The sequence below is a fragment of the Pieris brassicae genome, chromosome 10 (assembly GCF_905147105.1).
Source record: "Pieris brassicae chromosome 10, ilPieBrab1.1, whole genome shotgun sequence".
Taxonomy (NCBI): Eukaryota; Metazoa; Arthropoda; class Insecta; order Lepidoptera; family Pieridae; genus Pieris; species Pieris brassicae.
The window spans coordinates 6,350,936-6,364,022 of record NC_059674.1 but is presented as its reverse complement, the minus strand read 5'-3'; the positions used below and the strand labels follow the sequence as shown (position 1 = coordinate 6,364,022).

The window sequence follows — 13,087 nt, the reverse complement described above, 5'->3', positions numbered from 1 at the left end:
ATTTTCTTTATCTACTGGCCTCGGGTTTTTAATTTCTTCTGTATTGTCATTCTGGGTTGTATGACCCTTACAAATGGCTTTATTTAAGTCAACAACACCTGTTGGTGTATCTTCAACTTTATTTCCTTCATATTTTATATATTCTTCATCACTTTCTTTATTTTCTTCTGCATTGTAATCTTGGGTTCTTTGATCATTACAAAGGGCTTCATTTAAGCCAATATCACCTATTGGTGTATCCTGAAGTTTATTTTCTTCATCATCATGTTTTTCTATTGGCATCAGGTCGTTCTTTTCTTCTGTAATGTCAACCTGAGTTTTTTGACTCTTACAAAGGGCTTTATTTAAGTAAACAACACCTATTGGGGTATCTTCACCATTATTTCCCTTATCTATAATATTTTCATCATCATTTTCTATTTCTATTGGTATATGGTCCTGTTTTTCTTCTGTATTGACATCCTGGGTTCTTTGACCATTACAAAGGGCTTTATTTAAGTTAACAATATGAAATGACGTCGTTATGTGCTTGTTCAGTTCTAAACTGTTATTGTTCATAACGAAATGACATAAAGCGCAATGTAACCCGCCATTTAACTACAAAATTAAACAATTATAGTGTTAGATAGAAATTTAGGATGAGGTCTCTGAGTGTGCCTTCAAACCCAATTTTTAGTTCTAAGTACACATTAATATTTTCCGAAAGGAACACATTGTACTGTACTTAAGAGTTCTTTTTATATAACAGGGGGCACAGGGCTGAAGGCTGATCTGATGTTAAGCAGTGGGCCAAACCCAACGTGGCTGTATGCCACTTTGGGTTATAAAAACCAAGTCTAGCAATTCAGTTCTACCGTAAAAAATTGTGATGTAATACCAAGTAGGTTAAGTTCTTCAGTCCCTACTTAAAGGACCTTCTGTTAAGTTATTACGTAATTAGTTAACCTAACATCTTATATTGACCATATTAATTGTATGTTTTAAATAAATAGATTTGGCAACTTGTAAGATCAATGATAGATACAATAATGTATCGATCAATTTCGATCTCTTTTACGGCTTGGTCTTTAATTTCGATTTGGTTTTTTGCTTGGCCTTTAATATTTTAATATGTAATGTAATGAATAAGGACATTTTGTAATTAGCTAACCTAACATCTTATAGAGACTATATCAATATTAAATGTATGTCTAACAATCTAATCTTATGTAATATATTAAATATTGAAACATACCCGTACGTTTCCATTCTCCAAAAGGACATTGATAATTCTTATTAAATTAACACCCATATTTGGTATGAACATTCGCTGCATCAAAAATATATGTACATCGTCCTTTAGATGCTGAGAAATATACTGTTTACTCATAGTTTTATTACATAGATTACAGTAACAATCATTATTTAGGGTAACAAACATTAAATGAAACGATAGTAATGATAATTTTATACTACAACCGAATTGCTGTATTATAATCTCATGTTTGGTTATATCATCATCATTATTTTTTATTAGACAATTGATTACATTGGCTTTTTGACCTTGAATCTTGATCTCGTTAATGGCTTGGCTTTTAATTTCGATCTCGTTTATTGCTTGATTTTGGGTGTCATTTATTTGTTGACCCTTACTTTTTGTGACGGTAATTTCTTGAAACTTTTCTTTAGTAACTTTATATTTATTGCTGTTCATTTGCATACTGTTGCTGATTATTTTACGTTCTTTCTCATTTTGAATTTCACTTCTCGGGTTTCTTGGCACTCCTGTGGTTAACAGTGGCTTTGGTTTTTGTTTGTGTGTCCGTTCAATATGATGAGCGACCGTACTCTCTAGTTGAAGATTATTGCAATTGGCGCAGTGGTAGAATTTCTCGTCAACCTAAAATTATAAAACTTCTTTATTTAATATCAATATGATATCACAAAACATTTTCCTTCAGACAAGACTTTTGTACCATATTTTGGGCAGCGACAGGAGTCGTAGAAGAGAAAAGTGTAAATGAGGTATTCAGTACATATATTAGCGCTTAGCATTAACTAAACCAAAAATTATCGGGCACAAATCACGTCAATAATGATAGTTAAATAACAAATAAACAGCTGAATACGCTTTTTTTAAATTTTAATTTTCTGAAACTACCTACAAATATTAAAAAGGAAGTGAAGGTAAAAGGAAGGTGATCGCACTATGCGGGCGATCACAAATAAAACTCCTAAGCTGACGAACAACTGTTTTCAATTCAAAAGCGTCATTCAACTGCTTTGAATGGAACCTAAACAAGAGATCCCCAAATGTATTTATCATTTTCAGTCCTAATGGTATCTTTTTGAACACACATTCTATGCGCATCTTCTTATCTATTATATGCATTGCCGGTCGTTGAGGGAGTCTGCTATGCTTTCCAATTTTTTGATAGGCGAGCTTACGGAGCAGCCATCAACAGCGGCTTTGATATCCATGACCGTGGGTGCATTGCTGGCCTTTAAATTCGATTAGTTGCTTATCTAGAGCGGTATGAAGTTTAAGAGGATAAAGTCAACGGAAGACATTCACATGTGTGGGCTATTTGACAAGATTTTAAAAATAATTTCAGATTTATTTGTTAAGACTAGGCATACATCGATACGCCTTTTTGCCTATACGATACCGATGCCGATATACTTATAGAAATACAACCTATATCGATACCAACGCTTATTGAATTAAAATTAAATTAAGATAAAATATATCAAGGTTTAATTATTAATAATTAAATTAAAATAAGAATAATAGTTAAAATTAACTTTGACAAGATTTTTGTAATTCTGTATTTTATTTAATTTGGTATCGAAACAATACTACTCGCGATAGCAGTTGCAACCAACTAAAGTGTCTAGCGCAATGTAATACTCGGGGACAATGCGAGTGAGAGAGACAACAATGCAATGAGAGAATAAAACGCGGGGATTTCCCGGGCATAGTCCGTGCCTCGTTTGCAACGAACTAGATCAAACAAGATACGCGTTTACATTTAAGTGCAAAATTTGAGAAGTATCGTTGTATCGGCAAACCCAAAGTATAGCCGATATCGGTATCACATGCATCCCTAATTTAGATAATAGAATCTATACAAATGTTATATTTAATTCTGCTAAGTATACTCTTTCAAAATTCAAAATTTTAAGAACCCACTAAACGGGTCATCCTTGGCTGTAATGACTATGTTGACTACTCTTTATGGTGGTCCCCTAGACTCCCCTTCTATTATATAAAAAAAGATATGGCCTCATACCAGACCCTAAGACCTACCAGGCCCGTAAAAATATTTTTTATAGTGTTTATTATCGTTCCTAAATTCACAATTAAGTTATTTTTCAATTAAAATGTCTGCCTCCCTCTCTGTGTCTAATCCCAATACTGTATTAGGAATACGAAAACATTTATTTGTGATTGTTTTGTGTCACGTGACTGACGTACAAATTCTTTTTTGATAAATAAATATCTATCTAATATAATAGTATCAGTTTCATGATCATTTGTAAATCTAATAGGCAAGTACTCCTGTGCCTAGCCACACCGACTATTACTATACTACTACTATACTTTGGGTTTAAGAAAGCCGGATTCCACACGCTGTTTTCTTTCACCGTTGGATCAAATGTTAAATGCGTATATAGAAAGTATTGGTAAGCCGGGGATCGAACCCCATCTCGGCGATGTGAGTGGATGGAGTGAGAGATGAAGCCACCAGACCAACGCCGCTACAATTAATGTTTATCAAGTTATTTTACTCCATAATACAGCTTACACTCTTAATACTTTTATTTTCCATCATAAAATAGGCCCATGTACTGCACTGAGTCAATAGGGGCTAATTAATTATTAGCAAGCAGGTTTTCTGCAATTTATCTCCCCCCCCCTCCTCTTGTCAGCAAAACTCAAAAAAAAAAAAAGAGTACATAATCGTATTTTTTTTAGCAATCCACGTAAATGCATTTCGTCAAGCATAGACAATGTGTGTGTAATGTGTATAAAAGTAAATAATTACTGTTGATGTAAACACCAAAAAAGGATATCATACACCCCCCCACCCCACTATTTTTGTAATTAATATTAATACTAAGATATATTTACCTTCCTTATAATGTAATTCTTATATTTCTCAACTGGTGTACATAATTTGAGATTTTCTATATGTGCCTTCCCAGAGCAATGGTAAAGTTTTTGCTGGACATCATCAATTTTTTTACATGCCATACAATAGATCTTCTGGCTCTTTATCATTATTATCATGTTCCAAGCATCATTATCAATCTTATATTTTGTACCGAACCAGTTTATAACTAAAACAAAAAAAAACAAAATAATTATTGCGAAAATCATAATTTCAATCGACAGAAAAGTTCAAACTCTTTCGTAAACGGATACAATTTTTGCCTAAGCAAGTCATTTGTCAAATGGTTATTCAATTTGACAGATGACAAACTTCGTTAAAATCTCTCACCCTTGGTCTGTTAAACCGAATGTTTTCAAAAGGGCCATAAAATGGAATTTTGCGAAAAACTTGCGCTGTACATCGGGTACAATATTCCGAAGATAAGTCGAGAATCGTCCATTGAACTGTCAACACTTTAGGTGACTGAACCGTAGCCCGATAATCCCCTGGACCCTAACTGTTATGACATAAGTATTATTTTCCTTTAACAAAATTATCTAAATGGAAAGGACAAGCGAGCTACCATTTTATACCTGACATGTATTCACTTAGCATCGCGATTAGTACAGGTATAGGATTTGCAGGCAGGTAGAATTTCATATTAAGTACAAACAGTAAAGTTCAGGTAAAAATTTGGACAATAGAGAGTAATTTGGTTCCCAGTAAAGCAGTACAAATGTTATAAACCCATTATGCTATATAAAGTAGGCTTTTTTAATATTTATACTATATGATAAATGGCTGATGAATGTTTGCACAGCATCTGTGCGGAAAGAGAACCAGGGAGGCATGAACTTATAAAACTATTATCATGATCTATAATGTCGAACTATAATGACCTAAGTGTTAATATAAATGCAACTCAATCCCTACGTCTTTTCGCACACTTGTGTGTGTGTATGATTTCTTGTTCATTATTTTATTCTATAATTAAGTTGTCTATGATAACAGTAATTGCTTCTGAATGCTAAAGTTTTAAACAACTGTGCCCCTTGCACTGAAGAAAAAACAACACTTGTTTTTTTTTAAATAATTTTTGCAACAGTTTACTCTTGCTTCTGTTTATATTTTAAAAAAATGAATATCCAGGGTGAACAGACATGCAGGTTTAAATAAAACTTTGTTGTATTAAAAAGTTTACTGTATCTTAGTACACATATATGGAATTTTTTTATTAGACGGATGAGGAATTATGTCAATGAAGACTGTCATCTCCTTACCAGAAAAATTGACAATAAGTTTCTGCCCCACAGCCAGATGGTATCAACTATGATGTTAAATGTCTCTTTAAGTAAATACTTACAAAAAAGCTTTGGCACAGCCGCAGCAACAGATGCATATGAAAGTTCAATTGGCTTGTTGTCCCAGTTAATATCATTTAATCCATCATTTTCATTGAAATCAATCCCACTCTCACTTGTACTACTGACGCTTTCCACATAATCTGCGCGTGAATGGGAAGATGAAACACTAGGTGATTCATTCGGTGAGTGTTCGATTGAATGACTGTGCGATGGTTCAAGTGAATGAGGGACTGAGGATCCAAATGATTGAGGTTGTGAGGAATCAAACAAATGAGCGAACGATGGGTCGAATGGGTAAGTGAGTTGGTCAATATTGTTCATATCTTGAACATCTGAACAATGGTTGATTGCATATAATATCTTGTTCTCATGAGATTCACTGTCAAAATGATTTTCCTCAGATTTATGGAATGATTCATTGCACACAGCACAGTGGTAGTGTTGATCAATCTGAAATTATTAATAATTGTATTAAATTTTTTTTTTTAAAGAATTCATTGTCAATTAAAAGATGTATGCTTAAATTCAGATGCTATAAAAATACTTTAATCTCTTACTCTACTTTAATGACATTGCTCAAGATATCATTAAAATAATGGTTATGATCATTCTATACCTAAACAAATTTAAAAAAGACACCTCATATGCAGTTCTTCTGAAAATGATATTACACTTACCAATCTTACAAGGTTCAAATCAAATTTGTCCAGAGGCTGATACTCATTCATACTTTTTATATGCATATCGCTTTTGATGTGAGAAATGGCATCTGCATCTAGGTCCAAACAGACACAGCACCAAATGTGATCATCCAACGTTATTATTGTATTCCAATTATTGATTGGAAGAAGTATTGCATCATTAACAATAATACCATAAAGTGTTTTTTTTATGGACACAGGAAGGAACTTGCACTCTGAAATGATAAACACATACAATTTATAATTTGTAGATAAAAAATAGTCACAAAGAAAAGATTGTATTCTCTCCTATTTGGAGAAAAAATAATTAATTAATTTATAAACATTTCAAGCATATAATATAAAAAGTGAACATAATTAAATTAAAAACAGGGCAACTGGCGGCCTTATCGCTTTCGAGCGATCTCTTCTAGGCAACCAATGTGAGAAGAGAAAAAAAATGTATTAAATTAGATAAGGTGGGCAGCGACCTTATCTAATTTAATACATTTTTTGAAGAAGTGCAAAAATGCATATTACACATAGTTGAAAAACTCATTCAGGTAATCACTAGTAATTATATTATTACAAACATTTCTGCAACTGATATAAGAAATTTTAAATGTTAATAATTAGCAGATTTGAGAATGATTCAGACATTAAAATTCACCATGTCTCACATTGTCTTGAAGGGGCTTTTCAATGTGATATAATCACAATGGTGATAGGAGATCACAGCAATATTTCAGTTGGTGTTGTGACATCTGCATTAATTTGTGACCCATCAAGCAGGTTATAAATGTTGACATCATTAACATTACATCAAAAAAACATGTTTTCTAAACAGCTTCACAAATAATGAATCACTGTTAAACTTTATTTAAGAGAGTCACAACAGTTCCATTATAGCGGTTCCATTTATTTGTGTATGAATGCAACCAAAGCTCTAAAGATAAATATTTATATAACTGGTTGGCATAAATTACATTTCCACAATCATTTTCTGCTCCTAATGATATATGGACAATTTAACACGAAAATATATTGTTAATTAAGATCTGAGATAAACCAAACAAAAAAATTACTCCCCCACCACCCAATTAAAATATAAAGTATTGATCATAACAATTTAACAATAACCAATAAAAATCATATGTCATATAGTAAAAAGTTGTATAGTATTTTTATTATTTTAAATATTAACATTATTGATTAGGTAGACTGAATAAAACTACTTTTAACAGTTAGACCATTGATTTGCATCTCATGCCTTCTTTTATTTTAAATTGATGTTGATGAAAATAAAATATTTTGTTTTACCTTCTTTGTCGAGTGTGCTACTCTCGCCCAAACTGTCTGTATCAGAAACTACTTCAAATTTATCATAGTCATCATTATCATCATTTTGCATCGTAAACACTTCCCCATTAATGTTATACTCAGTTTCTGTTTTTGTATACTGCCATTTGTTAGGTAGAAATTGTCCTTCAACAAATAATTGGGGTACAGATTGCTCAGCCATCCTGAAAAAATAAAAAATTACTTGTAAATAGGATTTTTCATATAATGCAGGTACTTAAAAGTTAAATGTTAGCCCCCATTTACAAATATCAATTACAAGTCCATTGTAGACGCAATGTATTTTTTCTTCTTTAGAATCAGGTTGTATCAGCTCATCACCTACTAATTCCCAGATAAACAGACAAAATATTCCATCATTTTACATTACATTGTAAAAGGTTACTATTGCAGAATTATTAAATACCTATCTACCTACATTCTTCACAAATGTTTAACACACAGCACAGTATAGTTTCATAGAAATTAATTTAAAATAATGTAATATAATTCCTAATTATTATTCTATAAGCCAATTAAATTATTTAGTAATAATTTGAATGAAAACAAATATGGCCAAAACAAAAATATTGTTAGACTTTAACAAACACACTCCAAAATACCACATGGGGCTTTTTGTTTAACAGATATAAGACAGAGAATAAACAAATAATGTATTATAGAAACTGCGCCTTCATAAATTAAAAAGCTATATTCAGATCCTTATAGCAAAATAACTCTGTATACTTACTTAGATGGTTTTAAATGTCTAAGTAACAATAACGATAGTAATCGTATATCAAATATACCTATAATTTCCTAATAAAAATTAGTTAAGACTTACCTTAATCTTAACAGGAACGCGCAATATAATTAACTTAGAAGCCTACTTTACCTTTTTATAAAAAAGAATGGTATGAAACCTCCTTTTCAATAATATAAATTAGGCATTAATAAAAATAACACGCTCCCTAACTTAGAAGACTATATAAAAATATATTTTATCACACGTAATTAAAAATGATAGCAATTCACATATTTATTAGGTATTGTTTGTAGCTATTCACTAAATATTATTCACTTAAAACTGATTTACTTTTAGGATAAAAAGGTAAAGCGTTTAAACTTTATGGCATGGTCTTTATTATGAAGTACATAGTAATTCAAACACACCTAAACACAAACAAAAGCCAAAATCTCAAAACACAATAATGTTATTTAACTAATGACAATGTCACAGTGAACTGTCAAGTTCAACTGTCGGCATGTTGGCTCACAGACTAGGACACTTAGTATAGCCAGCTATCATCTAAAGTGTGATGGTACATGAAATATTATCATTAATTGTAGAATATTAACAAATTTTTAGTTTATAGTAGACTAGTTGGTTGTAAAACGTGTTGGAGTTTGAATGTAATGGCAGGAAAAACTTGTCAGACTTGTCACTGTCACTTGTGAAGTACCAGTTTCGAATATTGGAATGCCTATTTCAATTTTATTACAAATGATTGTGTTCTATTAAGAAAACGCACTTCCCATCTGGACACGGACAGTGAAACATTCAGGGGTTTTATAAACATATATTACTGTGATAGTGTAGTGCTTGGAATACATATGTTAATCATGAAGTCATTGTCCCTTCAACACTTGAATTCAACCTTTCAAAATCTTTCATTTCTTAATTTTTTTCTCTTTTTTTATATATTAACAGTTCAATTATTTTATTATACAACTAAACCAAAAATTATAAAACTAAAAGTTTTACAAGGATTTTATAAAACGTTTGTTTGTTTTTTTTTTACATAATTTTATAGCCTGGTAACGAGACCTTTAAGCCAAGTCTTATTTACGGTCACTAATTTACATGTTATTCTATCGTTTCACTTGTTTTACGATTGTTTGACTTTTTAATTAATAAACAATTATTATACTTTTATGATCACGGCCTTAATTGTTGAGTTATCCTTATCTCTTTTCAATTATATCTATTGTTGTATAGAATATTGAAATTCTCCTTAATATTATATATAAATAAAAAAAAACATATAAACTAGCAAAAATAAACAAAACAAGACCTGACATAATATGGTTATTGTTATTTGTTGTACGACAAGACACAAAATCATACTTTGTTTGTTTTATTGAACTGGAAATTCAATATTTTTATAAAAACTTAAGACACAAGTTTGCGTACTTATGATTAATAGAACATAGAAAAGTTCACACACCGATGTTCTAGTCTGTGCTCATGCTATGCCAATTATGACGTTTTACACTGTGAAGTATGACTTACACTTACTGTTTACACTGACAGCGCTGTCGGTTCATTAATTTAGTATCTTGTATCAGAATTTAGAAATCAGAATCCTATATATAATTTGCTTCATACTTGGCATTTATTTATTGTTTTTATAATGCTACCACTATAAACAGTTCATAATCAACTTATGGATATCATTCATTAGAAGACTGCGCGGGAATTAAAAATGTTTCAAAATTGTTCACGAAGTTCTTTTCAAGGAAAAATCGTAGAGATACCTGGTTAGTAAAATAATTTCAGTAATAAAAAGATAATTTTTTTAAACTTATTTATAAACTACAGGTTTAATTGTAAGAAAAAATAGTATTATATGAATTTACTTATAAATTGTATTATTGCAGGGTTACACGTGGATAATTTTGAATATGTAGAATTTACAACACCAAGAGCATATTTCTTAAGTCATTGCCATTCTGATCATATGCAAGGTCTACATTCACCTTACTTACTTAAATATATAAAAGAAAAAAACATATTTATTTACACAACAGAATTGTCATATGCCATTATTAAAGATATTACAAAGGATGACACATTATTAGACTACATAAAAGTTTTGAAATTAGGTAAATTTGGTTTTTAATACTAGAGATATCTATATAATAGTACTACACAAAGTAACCATTAACTGCAAAGTAATATAAACCACGAATATGGTTTATTTGATCAAACATTTATTCAATTTCATTAATATGGTTATAAGATTTCAAAGACAATCTTTCCAAACAAAAGGTTTCATTTTTGTTAAAATGGAAATAGATCAGAAAGAAACTGTTATGTTTGTATTTTTTATTAAATATAATAGACACAATGTCCAAGTTGGACTTGCAGGTTTTAATATGAATTATAGGTATTGCATAGGTAAATACTATAAAAATATATTTATATCAAGCCTGAAAATTGAAATGGAGACACCATTTCAACTTTATAGGACCAAATTAATTCTTATTTTTATTTATTGCAGGATCAACACTTGTTACATTAGAGGGAATACCAGAAAAAAATATTGACGAAACATATGTGACAGTTACACTTGTACCAGCGGGACACTGTGTAGGAGCAGTTATGTTTTTATTCCAAACTATAAATACTACAGTATTATTTACGGGTGACTTTCGAATAAATGAAAAAGATATTTATAAATATGCAGGTTTGCATGATGTAGCTGAGAAACCAATTAAAATAAACACAATGTATTTAGATACAACATTTATAGACCTAGTTTATGAAAATTTTCCAAAACGGTCACAGAGTATAGACGCGATGTTAAAGGAGATTGAGAGTTGTTTGTTGACAGGTAGTGGTGTAGCATTACATACATCAGCAAAGTATGGTTATGAATATGTATTTAACAAGATTTATGAGAAGCTGGGAAGAAAAGTCTATGTTAATGAAGATCGATGGAGGTTTTATAGGTATTTATTTAATTTTATATGTATTATGCATAAAATCATAAGTTCGTGAACTTATTGTAATATGAAAATTCCTATTAAAAAATGCCTTGATGTTTTAAATTGACTATACTTAGGTTTTGTATAAAAATGTTGCATAGTATGGTTACAATTCCACCTGCTCAAGTTTTGTTCAAACAAGTTTGTTTGTTTTCACATTTAATTTTATGTACTATTTATGCTAATTCAACATTATTTAAATTGTCACATTTCACAAAAAAAAATGTTTTTCATCATTATCCAGCTTATGATGAAATCATGCACAATTATGAACTTTGACAACTTGCAACCGAATGCATCCGTTTTTTTAAACATTGTTTACAAAAAAACGAATGAGGTGGTGGTCAGCCTTCTGTGCCTTAGACATTGTAGATTTTTGGGTTTTAAAATATGTTAGTATGTATGTCTTGGTTTTTAAAATGTTAAAATCTTACAGGTTACAAATGAGATGTGTTTATATATTTTTTTATTTTAGAAAAATATCACATCTAGTCCCTGGCGTGACGAACAACGATAATGAAACAATCATACATTTATGTACAAAACGCAACGAAAAGAATCACTCAACCTGCATACCAAGGAACTACCCTCAATTTCTTTACATTCATCTCTCAGCGATGAAATGGATGAATAGTAACACATTTAAGCCAATTCAACGAATGTCGCCAACGCGGGTGGACGTGTGTTTCGCAACGCACTGTAGTCGGAGTGAGATATTGGGTTTTGTCAATTATTTTAAACCGGATAAAGTGATTGGTTTTCCTAATCCATATATAGAGGAGAGAGGGCTGAAACGAGGAAATAGTTTGAGGGAAGAGGGTAAATTGGAAAGTATGTTAGTGAAAAGGTTTTGTAGTTGATGTTTAATTTGGAATCAGACCTTTGTATGAGGCTTGCTTGAAAGGCTACATTAAGAAAGTTTGTGTTCACACAAAGCTCAAAGACTTCTGGTCTCCAATTTTCTAGAAAGTACTATATGAGAGAGCTCTAAGGACACGTGACAATTACACCTACAAATTTGGACAGATTTGAAAACTATGAAATATCTGGCTTCATTAATATTTGTTAATAAGAATGTGAATTAAATAATGCATTTATTTGATATATATGTATTTATATTGTCTGACAAGACAGCTGGACCAAATCCAGGAGGTTCTAGAGAAGGGACAGGCTAAAAGTACCCATGACGAGTAATTAATTAACTGTCTAGAGATTGAATTAAGTCTCTGATTTAAATACTTTACTGCGACATCTCTATAGCCCATTTAGTACTTTGTAAAAAACTACGCCTTTGTAAAAAAATACAATTTGCTTTAATTAATTTAACGTTTTATTCTAAATAATTTATTGTTGGCGTGAAAGATTAGTATTATGTGAAGTAATGGCTATGTTTTATCCCTTCTATTGTGTCAATAATATTTAAGAAATGTAAATCTAATTATATTTAATTAAAACTTATTTTAAATGATCCGTATATTATTCCGCTCATACATGACACATGTTAAAATGAGTATAATATACCTCTTATGAAAATATGATAGAAAAAGTATCAGCGCTAATCAGATCGATACAACCTCCTCACACAAGGCACAACTCACGAGGCGACTTATCTAAGAAGCCGCATGGGTCCGTCAAGCAGCCGCGGATAAATAATGTAACCTAGAACCTGATGGATGTCGCACATCATTTATTTGTACCCGACACAATCTGTGAACAAAATTCCTTATGAATAGTAATATGTATTATCTTGTAAAGGTAATCCTTCCTACATCTATGACTTTTTTATTCTTTTATGGCG

The 13,087-nt window shown here is 31.0% G+C and overlaps 1 protein-coding gene across 3 annotated transcripts; it reads left to right on the top strand.

Annotated features, from left to right (window-relative positions):
• Positions 1 to 9,842: 9,842 nt before the first annotated feature.
• LOC123715090 (protein artemis-like) lies at positions 9,843 to 12,748 on the top strand. 3 transcript variants are annotated; one of them, XM_045669910.1, is made up of 4 exons: positions 9,843 to 10,059; positions 10,180 to 10,266; positions 10,803 to 11,253; positions 11,765 to 12,748. In XM_045669910.1, exons 1-4 carry the CDS (start codon positions 10,005 to 10,007, stop codon positions 12,147 to 12,149), a joined length of 978 nt encoding a protein of 325 aa, XP_045525866.1. In that variant the 5' UTR covers positions 9,843 to 10,004; the 3' UTR covers positions 12,150 to 12,748. The 3 variants fall into 3 exon arrangements, with proteins under 3 accessions (XP_045525866.1, XP_045525865.1, XP_045525867.1); XM_045669909.1 differs by having other exon boundaries at positions 10,180 to 10,404; positions 11,765 to 12,747; XM_045669911.1 differs by lacking the exon at positions 10,180 to 10,266.
• Positions 12,749 to 13,087: the final 339 nt, after the last annotated feature.